Raw genomic sequence first — 19966 nt, forward strand, 5'->3', positions numbered from 1 at the left:
CGGGGTGGAGAGGGGTGGACCCCCATAGGGAAGGAAGCCAATTAGCTGCTCTCTTTATGAGTGACGCCCAGTGTCAGCTGCTCAGCGTTGACACAACACTCTGACAGACAGATCGGGCCTGGGAGCACTTCTCTTGCTGCGTTGTGTGTTTATGGGATGGAGGAGAGGGTTTGGTGAGCATTACTATTCATTTGGCATGGTTTACTTTACATACTACCCATATTCTGTTCTTGTGGGAATATGGAAGTGCCTTCCATATGTGAAGGTACATGACAGCCCCTCTGTCAATATGGGACCCTGAATAGAGGAAATATAAGATCTATAAATGTATAAATTGCAGGACAGCCATTGAAGATTTCACCCCATTTCGGACTCTCTCTGATTTATTTCTCTCCTCACCATTTCCACCCCATTTTTGTCTGTCTCCGTGTGTCTTTCACCCTTGGCCTTGGGAACAATGCATGCGGTTGTGGGATATCAGGAATCTTCCTCTGGAATGCCAGTCTGAGTCACGGTTCCCTTACCGCCACAGCTGTCCTCCAGTGGCACAGTCACTTGCCAAAGCTAACACAGCCAACCAGCAGACACAGGGGAAGACACAAGCCAATCCAGGCTAGCAGAGCTGAGCACAGTTCAATGACATACCACATACTGTGCACTCTCTCAGTCTGGGAAACCAGCACTACAATACAAACGCTATACAAAGAAATAAGCTGTTTTTCTCTCTGGCTGCTGTGCCTCTCAATTTTTTATTTTTTTATTTGTTTAAGGCCCCAAATTGGGCTAATTGCAGTGTGTTAGGAAGGAGGCAGGACACTCCAATGACTATAAGTTTAATAGGACTGGGGAGGACTGGGAAAACTGGGGGGGTGTGCCTTTAGGGTGGCAGCAAGATGAGGATAAGAGGGGGAGGGGGAGTGGAGGAGGGGGCAGAGCAAGCAGCGCTCAAAAGTGTTCTTTTTACAACTCATATGAAAATCCCTGTCCATCTACATCCATGCTCTGAGAGTCTGAAATTTGTATGGGCTGTCTTACAGACAGTACAGACGTGAGTAGTAATGTAGGCCTACTGCAGAAGCTTTCCAAATAGCTCTGAACAGTCAGTGGTCCAGAGAGAAACAGAGATGTTGTTTACCTTTGAACTCTGCTCCGCCAGGGCTGATGTGCATCCTCTTCTGACACTCACCACAGCTCATCAGGTAACGGGTCACTGCCTCCCTGGGCAGGAAGGCATACGTCTCCGCTATCTGCCCATCAGCGAGAGAGCGAGCAAGTGAGCGAGGGAGCGAGGGGGTTGGGGGAGTGAGAGAGAGGGGAGAGAGAGAGAGAGAGAGACAGAGAGAGAGAGTGAGAGACAAGGGGAAAAGAGAGAAAAAAATTATATCACTACCAGAGCCATGGCTGATAAAGATGCTACTATGCATGCTTCTAGTATTGAACACTGAAGAGGTGATACTACTGTCTCTACAGGCTCAATTTGAACTCTCTGTTAAAACTCCATCAAACAATATGTCACCACTTCACCCAGAGTAGAGGCAGTGAGTGTCAGTAGGGTTTTAAGGGTGTGTGTGTGTGTGTGTGTGTGTGTGTGTGTGTGTGTGTGTGTGTGTGCATACTTCCGTGAGTGTAACAAGGAGAGCGGGGTGTGGTCTAGTCTAGCATTGCAAAGTTTTGGGAATATTCAGAGGTGGAAACTTTCCGTGGAAATTATGGGAATATATGGGAATTAACAGAAATATATGCAAATTAATATGAATACCATTTAAATGTAGATGTTTTCTGCACTGGATATATTTAGCATATCATATGGAGACAGAAACATACACCTTTTACGTTAACACAAGTAGACATAATTGCAAATGATTTAATCCTTCCAATAGAAATTTAAAAAACTATTTAGTTACGAATTGAACTTTAATTAAATGAGTTGACTCTTCACATGGGTGGATTTCACTTAACAACAAAAGAAAGGGAATATTGAATGATCCCCAATGATCCATCTCATCTCCCAAAAACGTTTTCAACATTAATCTGTAAAATGATAGTCTAGAAACTAAAGCTTTGGTGGTCTTCCTCTCAGGCTTCCATGTCTTCTCCCTGGACCTCCTCAATGTCCACCTCTTGATCATCAGACTCTGAGGCCTGATCTTCACTGCCACTTTCCAACCGTGTTGAGGATGGCTCGTTGTCAGGCTCTAAAAGCCTCACATTTGCCTGGATGGCCACCAATTATTCAACTCTTGTATTGGTCAGCCTGTTATGTGCTTTGGTGTGTGTGTTCACAAACAAGGACCAGTTGCGCTCCGAGGTGGCTGATGTTGGTGGGATTTGGAGGATGATGGAGGCAACAGGGGAAAGAGCCTCAGATCCACAAAGTCCCTTCCACCAGGTGGCTGATGAGATATGTTGGCACGACTGCCATATTGCATCTCCATCCCAAAGCCCTTGCTTGGAAGTGTACTTCGCCAGACTGCCAAGAACCTTGCCCTCATCCAGGCCAAGGTGACGAGACATGGTAGTGATGACACCATAGGCGTTGTTGATCTCTGCACCAGACAGGATGCTCTTGCCAGGATACGTGGTGTCCAACATGTACACTGCGGCGTGTATGGGCTTCAGGCAGAAGGCTTCACACTTTTTGATGTATTTCAGAACTGCAATTTTCTCTGCTTGGAGCAACAGTGAAGTGGGCAGGGCAGTACGGATTTCTTCTCTTACATCTGCAAGCAGAGTCTAAACATCAGACAGGATGGCATTGTCTCCCTCAATCCATGCAATTGCTACTGCTATAGGTTTCAGGAGTTACAGGCTGCTTACCACTGTCTCCCAAAATACATCATCCAGGAGGATCCTCTTGATGGGGCTGTCCATTACGGCACATTTCTTGGAGAGACTCATTCCCCTCCAGGAGACTGTCAAATCTGATGACAACGGGTGTTGCTGGGCAGCTTCAATGTGGTGCTCTTATTTTCTCACTTTGCTTGGTGAGGTAGATTGCTGCTATAACTTGATGACCCTTCACATACCTAACCATTTCCTTGGCTTTTAGCAGCACATTCACCACACTATAAAACGGCTAACTAACTAGCAGAAATTGTTAACAAGTTAGACATTATTTAAACACACTTTGCTGCAGGCTACTATTTACTCGTTTTCAAAAAATAATGTCATATAAAATATATTCACCTCAACCAGTATTGTAATCAAAATTTAGCAGAAAGCATGTTGTCCTTGGCTCAGACAGTGTAATAGCGTGGGCTCAATAGCATCTCATTAGTGTGCAAGATCTTGAGAATCAGTTGAATGTGATTCTGATTCTGATGTGAAGGAAGAATGCACTGTGCATGCAGAGGGTTGCAATTCCATTGAATTGGGGATAGTTGAACCAAAATATGCAACAAGATCTAGAATTTCCTTATGTGTATCCCACAAAAAAAAGTTCACTGTTATAAGCTAACTTTTTTGATGAATTTAAGCAAAATTCCCCAAATTAACTTCTCTGGGATATGTGGGACGCTAACGTCCCACTTGGCCAAAAGCCAGTTGTCACGTTCCTGACCTGTTTTCTGTTGTTTTGTATGTGTTTAGTTGGTCAGGACGTGAGCTGGGTGGGAATTCTATGTTGTGTGTCTAGTTTGTATGTTTCTATGTCAGCCTAGTGTGGGTTCTCAATCAGAGACAGATGGTAGTCGTTGTCTCTGATTGAGACTCATATATAGGAGGCTTGTTTTGTGTTGGGGGTTTTGTGGGTGTTTGTTACCTGTCTCTGTGTTTGTGTTCTGCACAGATAGGTCTGTATCGGTTTTGCACATTTGTTATTTTGTATGTTGTTTGTAGTGTTACTTGTTCTTAATTAAACATGTTTAACACTAGCCGCGCTGCATTTTGGTCCTCTCCTTCACCCCTGGAAGAAAGCCTTTACACCAGTAAAAATGCAGAGCACCAAATTCAAATATATTACTATAAAAATCAAACTTTCATGAAATCACACATGAAAGGCACCAAATTAAAGCTACACTTGTTGTGAATCCAGCCAACACGTATGATTTCAAAAAGGATTTACGGTGAAAGCACACCAAACGATTATGTTAAGTCAGTACATAGCCACAGAAAAATACAGCCATTTTTCCAGCCAAAGAGAGGAGTAACAAAAAGCAGAAAGAGATAAAATTAATCGCTAACCTTTGATGATCTTCATCAGATGACACTCATAGGACTTCATGTTACACAATACATGTATGTTTTGTTCGGTAAAGTTCATATTTATATCCAAAAATCTGAGTTTAGGCGGGACGCTACTGTCTCACTTGGCAAAAAGCCAGAGAAAATGCAGAGCGCCAAATTCAAATGAATTACTATGAAAATTATTATAAAAATCTAACTTTCATTAAATCACACATGAAAGATACCAAATTAAAGCTACACTGGTTGTGAATCCAGCCAACATTTCAGAATTCAAATAGGCTTTTCGACGAAAGCAAACTATGCTATTATCTGAGGATAGCACAATAGTAAACAAAGACAGAGAAGCATATTTCAACCATGCAGGTGCGACACAAAACGCAGAAATAAAAATATAATTCATGCCTTACTTTTGACGAGATTCTGTTGTTGGCACTCCAATATGTCCCATAAACATCACAAATGGTCCTTTTGTTCGATTAATTCCGTCGATATATATCCAAAATGTCAATTTATTTGGCGCGTTTGATCCAGAAAAACACCGGTTCCTACTTGCTCAAACGTGACTACAAAATATCTCAAAGGTTACCTGTAAACTTTGCCAAAAAATGTCAAACTACTTTTGTAATATAACTTTAGGTATTTTTTAACGTTAATAATCGATAAAATTGAAGACGGGATGATCTGTGTTCAATATAGGATTAAAACCAACTATAGCTAGCTTACTGGTCACGCGCTTCTATCTAACAGGACACTTCATGTGACTCTCGTACAAGATGGCCGTACTTCTTCATTACACAAAGGAATAACCTCAACCAATTTCTCAAGACTGTTGACATCCAGTGGAAGCGGTAGGAACTGCAAGCAGGTCCCTTAGAAATCTGGTTTCCCAATGAAAACGCATTGAAAAGAGTGACCTAAAAAAAAAGAAATCTGAATGGTTTGTCCTCTGGGTCTCGCCTGCTAAATAAGTTCTGTTATACTCACATGATTCAAACAGTTTTAGAAACTTCAGAGTGTTTTCTATCCAAATCTACTAACAATATGCATATCTTATCTTCTGGGGATGAGTAGCTGGCAGTTGAATTTGGGTATGCTTTTCATCCAAACGTGAAAATGCTGCCCCCTATCCTAGAGAAGTTTTAACATCCCATGGAAATTTCCGCAAATATTCCAGAAATTTTTCAGAAAGTTTCCGACCCTTTGCAACCCTAGTCTTTATGAATAAAATGGAGACAATTGTCAGTCACAGCCTTTGGTGACAGTTTGCACAGTCTCTTTATCATTTTTGCAAGGTGGCATGGTGACACGAGATTATCTCTAGGAGAACTTTCAATGTATTCTCCTATGTCTCCTGCCCTTGCTGTCACCTTCCGATCTTTCCTTTTTTCACGCTGTCCCTGCAGTCATCCTTTCCTCCTCCTCTCCCCTTCTCTCTCAAACTGGCCTCCCTCTATCACTCCGCCCTCTGTGGCAGGCTGGGGTTGGGAGCAGAAGAAAATACACACGCTCGCCTCTCCCTCAAACCCCCTTCCCTCTAACAAACATCCTCGCCAGAGAGGTGAAGGTTGTAAAATGAGGGAGGGGAGGAGGGGAGTGAGAGGGGCTCTAGAGGGAAGGGGGTTTGAGTTTTAGAGAGATCCGAAAAGGGACCTCCCTGAAAGTTGAAGCTCATTTACTGTATTTCGATACAATAAAACAATTTGAAACGGTATTTGGAGAACAGCAAAAACAAGCAGAAATGACCTGAGTCATTATCACCTTGGCTGCTGTAGGTTCATTCACCTCAGTTGATCTACAAACACATAACCTATTAGCTATACAATTGTAACGTTATACCCCTGAAAGGGGGTAAATATGAGTCATGATTCACACTGACATAGCATCAGTGATAAAAACAAACATTTTAGAACTGTATTGTTTGCATTTTAATGTAAGCGTACAGGGTATGTGGAGATATTCATATTGAAAAATATCTTCTTTTTTTTAAAGTTCCTAACTTGTTTGATAAGATTAGTACAGATTTTCTCAGGGGACCCCACATGGGTCTCCGGCCCCAAGTTTGGGAACCAATATACTAACCTCTCTCTCTGCTTGCTTCCTCTCGCTCTGTCTCTGCTTCCTCCTGCATGCATTGCAGCCTGCCTCAGCCTCACCACTGAGCGCCACATCACTGTCTGCCTCAGTAACCTACTCTCTGTAAAGCAAAGTTATTACGAGAATTTAATAACATATTTTTTGCTCCTGCTGAGGTAGGCTCCATTTAACATTAGCTTCTTTCTTCATCCTTCTAGCTGGCTAAGTATTACTATCCAGAGCACTTCAAAGTTACTGCAATAGAAGTCTCTGTCAGCAGTTAGCCACCTGACTGACTGACATATCTATAAGTGACTATTTACCAGTTGTGCACTCCACAGGAGGTTGGTGGCACCTTAATTGGGGAGGACGGGCTCGTGGTAATGGCTGGAGCAGAATTAGTGGAATGATGTCATTCTATTTGCTCCATTCTGGCCATTATTATGAGCCGTCCTCCCCTCAGCAGCCTCCTGTGGTGCACTCATTCTCAGAGAGTCGCTATTTGTTTGTTTGGGGGATGTCTGTAGACACGGCAGGAGTCGCAGGAAGGTTTAAAAATTGCCATTTGTCCGGCATCTTGCAAACACAGTCGTCAGCATCTCTCACTCTCTAGTTGCCTAGGCTACTTGATCCGAGTGCGAGCTGATGCACTTCGTTTCACATCTCAGGCCCTTGGCCTGTGCCGCGAGAGGGCGGAGTTAGCCATTTGATAGAGTGGTGATGCAGGTGAAGAAGATATAGTGGGGGATGCAGGTGAAGATAGAGTGGGGGATGCAGGTGAAGATAGAGTGGGTGACGTAGGTGAAGATAGAGTGAGGGACGCAGGTGAAGATAGAGTGGGTGGATGCAGGTTAAGATAGAGTGGGAGGATGCAGGTGAAGATAGAGTGAGGGACGCAGGTGAAGATAGAGTGGGGGATGCAGGTGAAGATATAGTGGTGATGCAGATGAAGATATAGTGGGGGGATGCAGGTGAAGATAGAGTGGGGGGATGCAGGTTAAGATAGAGTGGGGGGATGCAGGTGAAGATAGAGTGGTGATGCAGGTGAAAATAGAGTGGGGGGATGCAGGTGAAGATAGAGTGGTGATGCAGGTGAAGATAGAGTGGGGGGATGCAGGTGAAGATAGAGTGGGGGATGCAGATGAAGATAGAGTGGGGGATGCAGATGAAGATATAGTGGTGATGCAGGTGAAGATAGAGTGGAGGATGCAGGTGAAGATAGAGTGGGGGGATGCAGGTGAAGATAGAGTGGGGGGATGCAGGTGAAGATAGAGTGGGGGGTGCAGGTGAAGATAGAGTGGGGGATGCAGGTGGAGATAGAGTGGTGATGCAGGTGAAGATAGAGTGGGGGGATGCAGGTGAAGATAGAGTGGTGATGCAGGTGAAGATAGAGTGGGGGGATGCAGGTGAAGATAGAGTGGGGATGCAGGTGGAGATAGAGTGGAGATGCAGGTGAAGCTAGAGTGGTGATGCAGGTGAAGATAGAGTGGGGGGATGCAGGTGAAGATAGAGTGGGGATGCAGGTGGAGATAGAGTGGTGATGCAGGTGAAGATAGAATGGTGATGCAGGTGAAGATAGAGTGGTGATGCAGGTGAAAATAGAGTGGTGATGCAGGTGAAGATAGAATGGGGGGATGCAGGTGAAGATAGAGTGGTGATGCAGGTGAAGATAGAGTGGTGATGCAGGTGAAAATAGAGTGGTGATGCAGGTGAAGATAGAGTGTTGATGCAGGTGAAGATAGAGTGGTGATGCAGGTGAAGATAGAGTGGTGATGCAGCTGAAGATAGAGTGGGGGGATGCAGGTGAAGATAGAGTGGTGATGCAGGTGAAAATAGAGTGGGGGGATGCAGGTGAAGATAGAGTGGTGATGCAGGTGAAGATAGAGTGGGGGGATGCAGGTGAAGATAGAGTGGGGGATGCAGATGAAGATAGAGTGGGGGATGCAGGTGAAGATAGAGTGGGGGGATGCAGGTGAAGATAGAGTGGGGGGATGCAGGTGAAGATAGAGTGGGGGATGCAGGTGAAGATAGAGTGGGGGGATGCAGGTGAAGATAGAGTGGGGGGTGCAGGTGAAGATAGAGTGGGGGATGCAGGTGGAGATAGAGTGGTGATGCAGGTGAAGATAGAGTGGGGGGATGCAGGTGAAGATAGAGTGGTGATGCAGGTGAAGATAGAGTGGGGGGATGCAGGTGAAGATAGAGTGGGGATGCAGGTGGAGATAGAGTGGAGATGCAGGTGAAGATAGAGTGGTGATGCAGGTGAAGATAGAGTGGGGGGATGCAGGTGAAGATAGAGTGGGGATGCAGGTGGAGATAGAGTGGTGATGCAGGTGAAGATAGAGTGGTGATGCAGGTGAAGATAGAGTGGTGATGCAGGTGAAAATAGAGTGGGGGATGCAGGTGAAGATATAGTGGTGATGCAGGTGAAGATAGAGTGGTGATGCAGGTGAAAATAGAGTGGTGATGCAGGTGAAGATAGAGTGGGGGATGCAGGTGAAGATAGAGTGGTGATGCAGGTGAAGATAGAATGGGGGGATGCAGGTGAAGATAGAGTGGGGGATGCAGGTGAAGATAGAGTGGTGATGCAGGTGAAGATAGAGTGGTGATGCAGGTGAAGATAGAGTGGGGGGATGCAGGTGAAGATAGAGTGGGGGATGCAGGTGAAGATAGAGTGGTGATGCAGGTGAAGATAGAGTGGTGATGCAGGTGAAAATAGAGTGGTGATGCAGGTGAAGATAGAGTGTTGATGCAGGTGAAGATAGAGTGGTGATGCAGGTGAAGATAGAGTGGTGATGCAGCTGAAGATAGAGTGGGGGGATGCAGGTGAAGATAGAGTGTTGATGCAGGTGAAGATAGAGTGGTGATGCAGGTGAAGATAGAGTGGGGGATGCAGGTGAAGAAAGAGTGGTGATGCAGGTGAAGATAGAGTGTTGATGCAGGTGAAGATAGAGTGGTGATGCAGGTGAAGATAGAGTGGGGGATGCAGGTGAAGAAAGAGTGGTGATGCAGGTGAAGATAGAGTGGGGGATGCAGGTGAAAATAGAGTGGTGATGCAGGTGAAAATAGAGTGGGGGATGCAGGTGAAGATAGAGTGGTGATGCAGGTGAAAATAATGGGGGATGCAGGTGAAGATAGAGTGGTGATGCAGGTGAAAATAGAGTGGGGGATGCAGGTGAAGATAGAGTGGTGATGCAGGTGAAGATAGAGTGGTGATGCAGGTGAAAATAGAGTGGGGGATGCAGGTGAAGATAGAGTGGGGATGCAGGTGAAGATAGAGTGGTGATGCAGGTGAAGATAGAGTGGTGATGCAGGTGAAAATAGAGTGGTGATGCAGGTGAAGATAGAGTGGGGGATGCAGGTGAAGATAGAGTGGTGATGCAGGTGAAAATAGAGTGGTGATGCAGGTGAAGATAGAGTGGGGGATGCAGGTGTAAATAACGAACAAACCACTGTTCATGATTCCACTCGTTCGCAAAGAGGCAGGCAGTCAGATCAAGAACATAAGCGTTCTGAGCTTGGATAAATGCTGAGAGAAATATTTTGATGTTGACCCTTAATTGATTATCTTTATTGTGTTCAACATATAGATTTATATTATATATATTTGTTTTTAATTAGAAAAATTACAGATTACAGGGGTCCGGACCTCTGTGCCCTCATATGTAGTTACGGTCATAGGAGGGGATTGGGGGGCGAGGCAGCGACTCCCCCCAGAGGGGTTGACTCTCTTTGTGTGATGACAGGTTAGCTACCACCGCCATTGTTCTCCCAGTCCCAAAAGAATCTCAGAAAGCGAGCCATGTAGCCGACAGAGTAGGTGTAACGGCTGTCTAATGCCTCCTCCTCGGAAGAGGAGGAGGAGTAAGGGTCGGACCAAAACGCAGCGTTTAATGAAGACATAATGATTTATTTAAAGACGAACACGAAAACACTTGGAAACTACAAAACAACGTAGACAGACCTGAACTTGGAACTTACATAAAAAACACGAAGAACGCACGAACAGGAACAGACTACATACACGAACGACAACGAAACAGTCCCATGTGGTGCTACATACACAGACACGGAAGCCAATCACCCAACAAACAAACAGTGAGAACAGCCTACCTTAATATGGTTCTCAATCAGAGGAAACGTCAAACACCTGCCTCTAACTGAGAACCATATCAGGCAACACATTAACCCCAACATAGAAACACAACACATAGAATGCCCACCCCAACTCACGCCCTGACCAACTAAACACATACAAACAACAGAAAACAGGTCAGGAACGTGACAGTAGGACCGTGGGTCTGGAAAGGGCCTGTGGCGGTGGGTCTGCCCTAGGCCACCAATGCAGCTCTGTCTATCTGTTCTGGAGAAGCATAAAGAGACACAGAGGGGGACAGAGAGGAGAAGTGCTGAACAGCACTGCCAATGAAGGATAGGGACAACCAGTCATGTGTCCTGCAGTGTGTGTGTGTGTGTGTGTGTGTGTGTGTGTGTGTGTGTGTGTGTGTGTGTGTGTGTGTGTGTGTGTGTGTGTGTGTGTGTGTGTGTGTGTGTGTGTGTGTGTGTGTGTGTGTGTGTGTGTGTGTAATAAACATTTCATGGCCCACTGTGTGACAAAGTACCCTGGAAGCCATGGCAGCGGGCAGAGCAAAAATACTGTAAATAAGCAGTGAAAAAAAGAGGAAGTGTTCTGTTCATTACACAGTCACAGCTCTGTTTACTCACTACTAATGTTATACTGATATTCTATCATTTCATTCTTATCCAATAGAAGTGAAAATACATCCTAAAAAGGAAAGTACATGTTCTGTACAGTACTGGGGTGAAGATTTAGTTACCATGTTCAACCAGAAGAGGGCAGTATCACCAATTGAGATGGCAAAGTATCCCAATACAACACACTGGGCAAATTAAAGGTTTTGTCCCATTTACTTTTGTACAGGGCGGAACCGCATTTTCCAATGGCAGACATGTGAAATCTCCCCATTTGAAATTAGCTAAGAAGGAACGATGGACAATGTTGTCCAGGTGTGTGCTTTGCACTGCGGTCATCGCCCTTAATCTAAATAAACTAGACATCTGGCCTTCAGCGACTGTGGAGACGCTCACAGAGAGAATTGCTGAATAGTTGTCAGGGAGAGAGAGAAATACCTTCTTCCAATGACCACAAGGTCAGCTTTGAGCTAGAATCTAATATCCTTGCCAGACCCCTTCAATCTAAATTGAGAAACGTTTTCTTTCACACACACAAAATGGAAAAATCTTGCGAAGTTGCAGCATTTTCTTGTAATGAGGTGAGGTAAAAGGGGGGCGAAGTTACGGTGGCGGTAAGTGTCACAGAGATTGCGATAAAGTTATTGACTGGAAATGAATAGATATATGTTAGTTTATCTGAAATAGAGAGAACTGGGGGTTCAGTGAATGAACTGAAGAGAAAAATACATATTTGCCAACATGAATGTTCTGGGTCAATGGTGATGCCTGCTGTCTTGTGAGAAAATATTCAGAGGATGGTCTAGAAGTATTATACAAATATATTTCAACTATCCCATTCATTTTAATTGGATACGGAGAAAGCGAGTGTTAGTGCTATTGATTGTGTCTAAACACCAAAAACCAGATGGACGGCGAGAGAGAGAGAAACAAGTCACGAAACAGGAATGAATACTAAAGATCGAAAGAGGAACAGAGAACAGAACATATATTGCCAAATAATCATAAAGACAGGCGATTTAAAAAGAGTGTCAAATAGAAACAGAGCCAGGGGAGAGAGAGAGGCAGCAGGCTAAGATAGATATAAAGGTGTTGACACACAGGGTGACCGTGTGATCGAAGAGAAAGATTGAGTAAAAGGGAAGAGTGAGACAGATGGAGAGAAATATAAAGTAAAAGGTATTGAGATACAGGTAGAGAGAAAGATCAAGTGAAAGGAAAGTGAGAGACATTGTTTTTTTTTTTTAAATCTTTTTTTAAAGAAAGACGGCACCGATAGAGATGGCAGCTTCGCTTCAAGTCCTTAGGAAACTGTGCAGTATTTAGTTTTTTGTATGTATTATTTCTTACATTGTTAGCCCAGAAAACCTTAATTGTTATTACATACAGCGGGCTTTACTAGATTGTGTTTATTAGGTTTTGTTGTGGAATTTGTTAGATGTTACCTGTTAGATACTGCTGCACTGTCAGATCTAAACTCAGCAAAAAAAGAAACATCCCTAGGGGATGAAAAAATAATAATCCAAATAACTTCACAGATCTTCATTGTAAAGGGTTTAAACACTGTTTCAATGAACCATAAACAATTAATGAACATGCAGGCAATTAAGGTCACAGTTATGAAAATTTAGGACACTAAAGAGGCCTTTCTGCTGACTCTGAAAAAGACCAAAATAAAGATGCCCAGGGTCCTGCTCATCTACGTGAACGTGCCTTAGGCATGCTGCAAGGAGGCATGAGGACTGCAGATGTGGTCAGGGCAATAAATTGCAATGTCCGTACTGTGAGACGCCTAAGACAACGCGACAGGATGGACAGCTGATCGTCCTCGCAGTGGCAGACCACGTATAAAAACACCTGCACAGGATCGGTACATCCGAACATCACACCTGCGGGACAAGTACAGGATGGCAACAACAACTGCCCGAGTTACACCAGGAACGCACAATCCCTCCATCAGTGCTCAGACTGTCCGCAATAGGCTGAGAGAGGCTGAACTGAGGGCTTGTAGGCCTGTTGTAAGGCAGGTCCTTACCAGACATCACCGGTAACAACGTTGCCTATGGCCACAAACCCACCGTCGCTGAACCAGACAGGACTGGCAAAAATTGCTCTTCACTGACAAGTCGCGGATTTGTCTTACCAGGGGTGATGGTCGGATTTGCGTTTATCGTCGAAGGAATGAGCGTTACATCGAGGCCTATACTCTGCAGCGGGATCGATTTGGAGGTGGAGGGTCCGTCATGGTCTGGGGCGGTGTTTCACAGCATCATCGGACTGAGCTTGTTGTTATTGCAGGCAATCTTAACGCTGTGCGTTACAGGGAAGACATCCTCCTCCCTAATGTGGTACCCTCCCTGCAGGCTCATCCTGACATGACCCTCCAACAAGACAATGCCACCAGCCATACTGCTCGTTCTGTGCGTGATTTCCTGCAAGATAGGAATCTCAGTGTTCTGCCATGGCCAGCGAAGAGCCCGGATCTCAATCCAATTGAGCACGTCTGGGACCTGTTGGATCGGAGGGTGAGGGCTAGGGCCATTCCCCCCAGAAATGTCCAGGAACTTGCAGGTGCCTTGGTGGAAGAGTGGGGTAACATCTCACAGCAATGACTGGCAAATCTGGTGCAGTTCATGAGGAGGAAATGCACTACAGTATTTAATGCAGCTGGTGGCCACACCAGATACTGACTGTTACTTTTTATTTTGACCCCGCCTTTGTTCAGGAACACATTATTCAATTTCTCTTAGTCACATGTCTGTGGAACTTGTTCAGTTTATGTCTCAAATGTTGAATCTTGTTATGTTCATACACATATTTACACATGTTAAGTTTGCTGAAAATAAACACAGCTGACAGTGAGAGGACGTTTCTTTTTTTGCTGAGTTTAGAAGCATAAGCATTTCGCTACACTCGCAATAACATCTGCTAACCATGTGTATGTGACCAATAAAATTTGATTTGATAAAGAGGGGTAATGTGTGAGAGAGGTAGTGAGATAAAGAGTGTATTTTCACCGCTTTGTAGGTCTTCTTCTGTCCGGCGTGTTTGGGTGCTTTGCCGGGGTCGGTGCTGATCTCTACGTGCATGGCATAGATGATGTCAAAGAAGTCCTCCACCACCGCCACCCTCTTCAGAGACGATTCCGACCCAGAGCTCCCGTCCACACACTGCAGGAGAGGAGAGGACGAGTGGTACTTTAGCAGACTGGATCATTGGGATGAGGCCTAGAGCACAAGGCACCAAGCTTACACACACAATACCATATTATGTAAAGCAACACTGACACATTACGCCAAAACATAACCTAAGAGCCCCCCAATAGGTAAACAAATTAAAATGCTCTCTTAAAATCAGTCTTTAGTTTAGATAACCCTAATTTTCTTTCACAAAACAATCAAATCTCCTACTTAAAAAAGCCTGAAAATGATTGCTCATTTTTATGAAGACCATTAATAGTGAGCAGGGCTGTAACCAGGGTTTGAGTTTTAATGAGGTCCATTAATAGTGAGCAGGGCTGTAACCAGGGTTTGAGTTTTAATCAGGTCCATTAATAGTGAGCAGGGCTGTAACCAGGGTTTGAGTTTTAATCAGGTCCATTAATAGTGAGCAGGGCTGTAACCAGGGTTTGAGTTTTAATCAGGTCCATTAATAGTGAGCAGGGCTGTAACCAGGGTTTGAGTTTTAATCAGGTCCATTAATAGTGAGCAGGGCTGTAACCAGGGTTTGAGTTTTAATCAGGTCCATTAATAGTGAGCAGGGCTGTAACCAGGGTTTGAGTTTTAATCAGGTCCATTAATAGTGAGCAGGGCTGTAACCAGGGTTTGAGTTTTAATCAGGTCCATAAGGCATTTCGATACAATAAAACAATTTGAAATGGTATTTGTAGAACAGCAAAAACAAGCAAAAATTACCCGAGTCATTATCACCTTGGCTGCTGTAGGTTCATTCACCTCAGTTGATCTACAAACACATAACCTATTAGCTATACAATTGTAACGTTATACCCCTGAAAGGGGGTAAATATGAGTCATGATTCACACTGACATAGCATCAGTGATAAAAACAAACATTTTAGAACTGTATTGTTTGCATTTTAATGTAAGCGTACAGGGTATGTGGAGATATTCATATTGAAACATTTTTTTTTTTTAAGTTCCTAACTCGTTTGATAAGATTAGTACAGATTCTCAGTGGACCCCACATGGGTCTCTGACCCCAAGTTTGGGAACCTCTGTACTAACCTTTTTCTGCTTGCTTCCTCTCGCTCTGTCTCTTCTGCCTCAGCTTCACCACTGAGCGCCACATCACTGTCTGTCTGTCTCAGTAGCCTACTCTCTCCAAAGCAACGTTATTATGAGAACTTAATAGCATGTATTTTGCTCCTGCTGAGGTAGGCTCCGTTTAACGTTAGCCAGCTAGAAGGATGAAGTAATAAGCTAAGTAATACTAGCCAGAGCCCTTCAACATTACTGCAATAGAAGTTTGCCGGCAGTTAGCCACCTGACTGACTGACATCTATGAGCGACTATTTATCAGTTGTGCACTCATTCTCAGAAAGTCGGAGTTTGTTTGTTTGGGGGATGTCTGTAGACACGGCAGGAGTCAAGGGACGGTTTTAAAATGGGCTTTTGTCCGGCATCTCGCAAACACACGGTCATCAGCATCTCTGACTCTCTAGTCCAGGCTACTTGAGCCGAGTGCGAGCTGAGGTACAGTAGTTAGTTTTACGTCAGACCCTCCGCCAGTGCCGCGAGAGGGCGGAGAGAGTTTGAGTGGTGAGGCAAATCACTTAGGCAAATCTGGGGGACGCAGGAGAACATAATGAACAAACCACTGTTCATGATTCCACTCAGACTTCGCAAAGATGTCGGCGCGATTATAACTCAGTCAGATCAATAATATAATTTTTCTGAGCTTCGATCAACGCATGGGTCCAATATTTAGATGTTGACGTGTAATACATTTTCTTCATTGTGTGTAACATATATATTTGTATTATTATTTATTTTTCAAATTACAAAAAATGACCAAGGTCATGATAGTGTGGATGATGATGGTGGTATTGTAGAAGTTCTGTGCAGACACCCAAGCTCGCACGTATGCCCACACGCATGTACACTCACGTGCGCACACGCGCACACACACACAGGCTAGGAGAGAGAGTGGTGCTGGGATTTCTGAGTCTTGTTGGGAACATCCATATTCTCCCCCAAGGCCAGTGGAGAGCTGTGTGTGTACTAGGGGGAGGGGGGTTGAGGGGGGATACCTGCCAGGAGCACGCACACGCACACACACACACACACACACACACACACACACACACACACAAATACAGAGAGAGAGTATGTGTAAAACAGCAGGTGGTGCGCAAAATGCACTTTAAATCGCTACAAAGAAATGGCTCTTTGAAGTATGTTTTTTTCATTGCTTTGTTTGGTTGGTTGTTTCTTTCACTGGCTGTTCAATCATTGTATTCTCCCTCCTACCAAAGTGTGTGGTCAACAAACTGACACAATTTCGAAAACAGTTAAGGTAAGAGAGGTGAGATCTTTTGTCTTTGTTCAGGATCTTCAAAATGACCACAGGTGGTAGAACCACTCTGTTATTTGTAGGCTACTGTAGACAATATTAAGTGTATGTAGTAGTCAGGGATTCACATGATAACAAAACATTGATAAGGCTATCAACACCATATTCTAATTACAGTTTACCATAGCTCAAAACATTGATAAGGCTATCAACACCATATTCTAATTCAAGTTTACCATAGCTCAAAACATTACATTTAATGAAGTCATTTCATTCTCATTTTGTGGTTTAAGAATTCTTCATATTTACATCTTCACAATTCACAATGAATCTATCACGATCCTTTGCCCATCTTTACACTAATTATTTTCAGAGCTCCAAGCTCCAGCTCCAACAGCATAAAGCAACACCCAACACAAACAGCTCCCTGCTAAAAAGGGTGGGTGAAAAAAACACACTTCTAGTTCCAACCAGCATTCCGCTCACAATAAGGCAAAACTTGCTGCCATGACAACCGGATAGCTAACCTCTTGGGCAGGTGTGTGGGGCAGCGGGTCATGTGACACAGGCTGCACCTAGTAAAACTTGAATTTCGACATCAAGCAGAATGAACAGCGTGTGGGGGCTGACAGATTTTCACGTTATCCAAAATACACACGCACCACATTCTCTCTGGCTTCTTCCTCATTATTTTGTCTCAATTTCTCCCGCTCTATAACATTTTGGTCTCATCTCTCCACAGTCTCTCTCATCATGTGAGTATATTCCCTGTCTATGAGCTGGGCTGAGGAGATGTTTCTGTCTGTCCTGTGTTGTGGTGCTGGGCACGCCTCTAGTCTGTTGCCCTCGTTTTGGCTTTGTGAGCCGACAGGTGAACATGGGGGATGTGTGTGTGTATCCGTGCCAGTGTGTGTTGTGTTTGGGGGTAGTTCTCTCCTCATTACTGTATAAAACATTTATCCCTGGGCACCTTTAACAGAAGCAACAGTCAGGGAGTCAATGAACTACCTCACTCACCCTCCTCCCCCTACCTCTCTCTCTCGCTCTACCTCTCTCTCAAGCGGCAGGTAATGAAGGTTGCCATGGCAGCGCGGAGCAGCGTGCAGAGCCGAGAGGGCTGTATGTTTCTAAAGCACCAGCTCCCTTCATGGTCGCCGTAATGCCATTCAAACAATGGTGATGATGATGAGGATGAGGATGTTATTTCTTATCGAAAGGTAGAGGCATCGGTGGGACAAGGGGGCTGTTGTTGATTACTCTATAAATAATCCGCAAGGCCCATTAATGATAACATTGGATAATAACATAGGCTAGCCCTGGGTCTTATTCACAACAAACTCTCACAGTCTCACGTCAGAATTAGTCGTTCATCCATGTTTTCAAACGTCAAATTTCAAAGTTGTTCCAAATGTCAAATTTAGAGGCAAATGCTTACGCCCATCACCATCAACAACACCCTAGCAAAGCCTACTTGAAGGTAACAGCACTGTTGCGCCCAGTGGCCGATTTCCATGTCATCTCCCGATGTCCTCAGACATGCATGGACGTATATTAACAATGATAATAATATATTACTATAGCACATTTCATAAGAATCTCAAAGCGCTTCAAAAGCAAAAAACAAACAAGCAATATATCATCATGAGTAGCCAGCTATAGTTAGCTAGGTCAAACAATACATCATCATGAGTAGCCTAGCTATAGTTAGCTAGGTCAACTAATACATCATCATGAGTAGCCTAGCTATAGTAAGCTAGGTCAACCAATACATCATCATTAATAGCCTAGCTGTAATTAGCTAGGTCAACCAATACATCATCATGAGTCTGGACCCTTTGCTGCCGACACGGAGCCCTGCCGATCCATCACGACTGGTCTGCCGACGTAACCGTCCGAGGGGGTTTCAACAGGCTCCCCCGTTGCGACGTCCCCCTGAGGCCCATCTGCTAGCCTGCTGCTAACCCCGGCCTGCTAGCTGTCTGAATCTCCGTGCCTCCAGCTAGCCTAGCTACTCACTGGACCCTATGATTACTCGGCTACACATGCCTAATGTCAATATGCCTTGTCTATTGCTGTTTTGATTAGTAATTTTTGTCTTATTTCACTCTAGAGCCTCCAGCCCTGCTCAATATGCCTTAGCCCTGTTGTTCCACCCCCCACACATGCAGTGACCGCACCTGGCTTAAATGGTGCTCCTAGAGACAAATCCTCTCTCATCGTCACTCAATGCCTAGGTTTACCTCCACTGTATTCACATCCTACTATACCCTTGTCTGTACATTATGCCTTGAATCTATCCTTCCGTGCCCAGAAACTTGCCCCCTTTACTCTCTGTTCCGAACACACTAGACACACTTAACATTAGAATCCTCCTCCCTAAATTGTTTTATTCACTGCTTTAGCACACTCCGCCAACCCGGATGTCCTAGCCGTGTCTGAACCCTGGCTTAGGAAGGCCACCAAAAATCCTGAATTATATCCATCCTTCACTATAACATTTTCCGACAAGATAGAACTGCCAAAGGGGACGGAGTTGCAATATACTGCAGAGATAGCCTGCAGAGTTCTGTCATACTATCCAGGTCTGTGACCAAATAATTCAAGCATCTTCTTTTAAAAATCCATCTATCCAGAAACAAGTCTCTCACCATTGCCGCTTGTTATAGACCCCCTCCAGCCCCCAGCTGTGCCCTGGACACCATATGTGAATTGATCGCCCCCCATCTATCTTCAGAGTTCGTACTGTTAGGTGACCTAAACTGGGACTTGCTTAACACCCCGGCCGTCCTACAATCTAAAATAGATGCCCTCAATCCCACACAAATTATCAAGGAACCTACCAGGTACAACCCAAAATCCGTAACCATGGGCACCCTCTTAGATATCATCCTGACCAACTTGCCCTCTAAATACACCTCTACTGTCTTCAACCAGGATCTCAGCGATCACTGCCTCATTGCCTGCGTGCGTAATGGGTCCGTGGTCAAACAACCACCCCTCATCACTGTCAAACACTCCCTAAAACACTTCAGCAAACAGGCCTTTCTAACCGACCTGGCCCAGGTATCCTGAAAGGATATCGACCTCATCCCGTCAGTAGAGGATGCCTGGTTGCTCTTCAAAAGTGCTTTCCTCTCCATCTTAAATTAGCATGCCCCATTCAAAAAATGTGAACTAAGAACAGATATAGCCCTTGGTTCACCCCAGACTTGACTGCCCTTGACCAGCACAAAAACATCCTGTGGCATTCTGTATTAGCATCGAATAGCCCCCGCGATATGCAATTCTTCAGGGAAGTCAGGAACCAATATACTCAGTCAGATAGGAAAGCTAAGACTAGCGTTTTCAAACAGAAATTTGCTTCCTGTAGCACTTATTCCAAAAAGTTTTGAGACACTGTAAAGTCCATGGAGAATAAGAGCACCTCCTCCCACCTGCCCACTGCACCGAGGATAGGAAACACTGT

At 44.6% G+C, this 19966-nt stretch overlaps 1 protein-coding gene across 2 annotated transcripts in view; it reads right to left on the reverse strand.

The window, feature by feature from the left end:
* The window catches only part of LOC129860958 (nucleolar protein 4-like), a 185934-nt gene that overhangs the window by 100787 nt on the left and 65181 nt on the right, over nucleotides 1–19966 (reverse strand). For both annotated transcript variants that reach the window (XM_055931928.1, XM_055931927.1), the window contains exons 2-3: nucleotides 13986–14138; nucleotides 1136–1247 (exon numbers count right to left, since the gene is read on the reverse strand). In XM_055931928.1, the coding sequence (XP_055787903.1) occupies nucleotides 1136–1247; nucleotides 13986–14138 (265 nt within the window). The remainder of the gene's footprint in view (nucleotides 1–1135; nucleotides 1248–13985; nucleotides 14139–19966) is intronic.

The sequence above is a fragment of the Salvelinus fontinalis genome, chromosome 8, assembly GCF_029448725.1.
Source record: "Salvelinus fontinalis isolate EN_2023a chromosome 8, ASM2944872v1, whole genome shotgun sequence".
Taxonomy (NCBI): Eukaryota; Metazoa; Chordata; class Actinopteri; order Salmoniformes; family Salmonidae; genus Salvelinus; species Salvelinus fontinalis.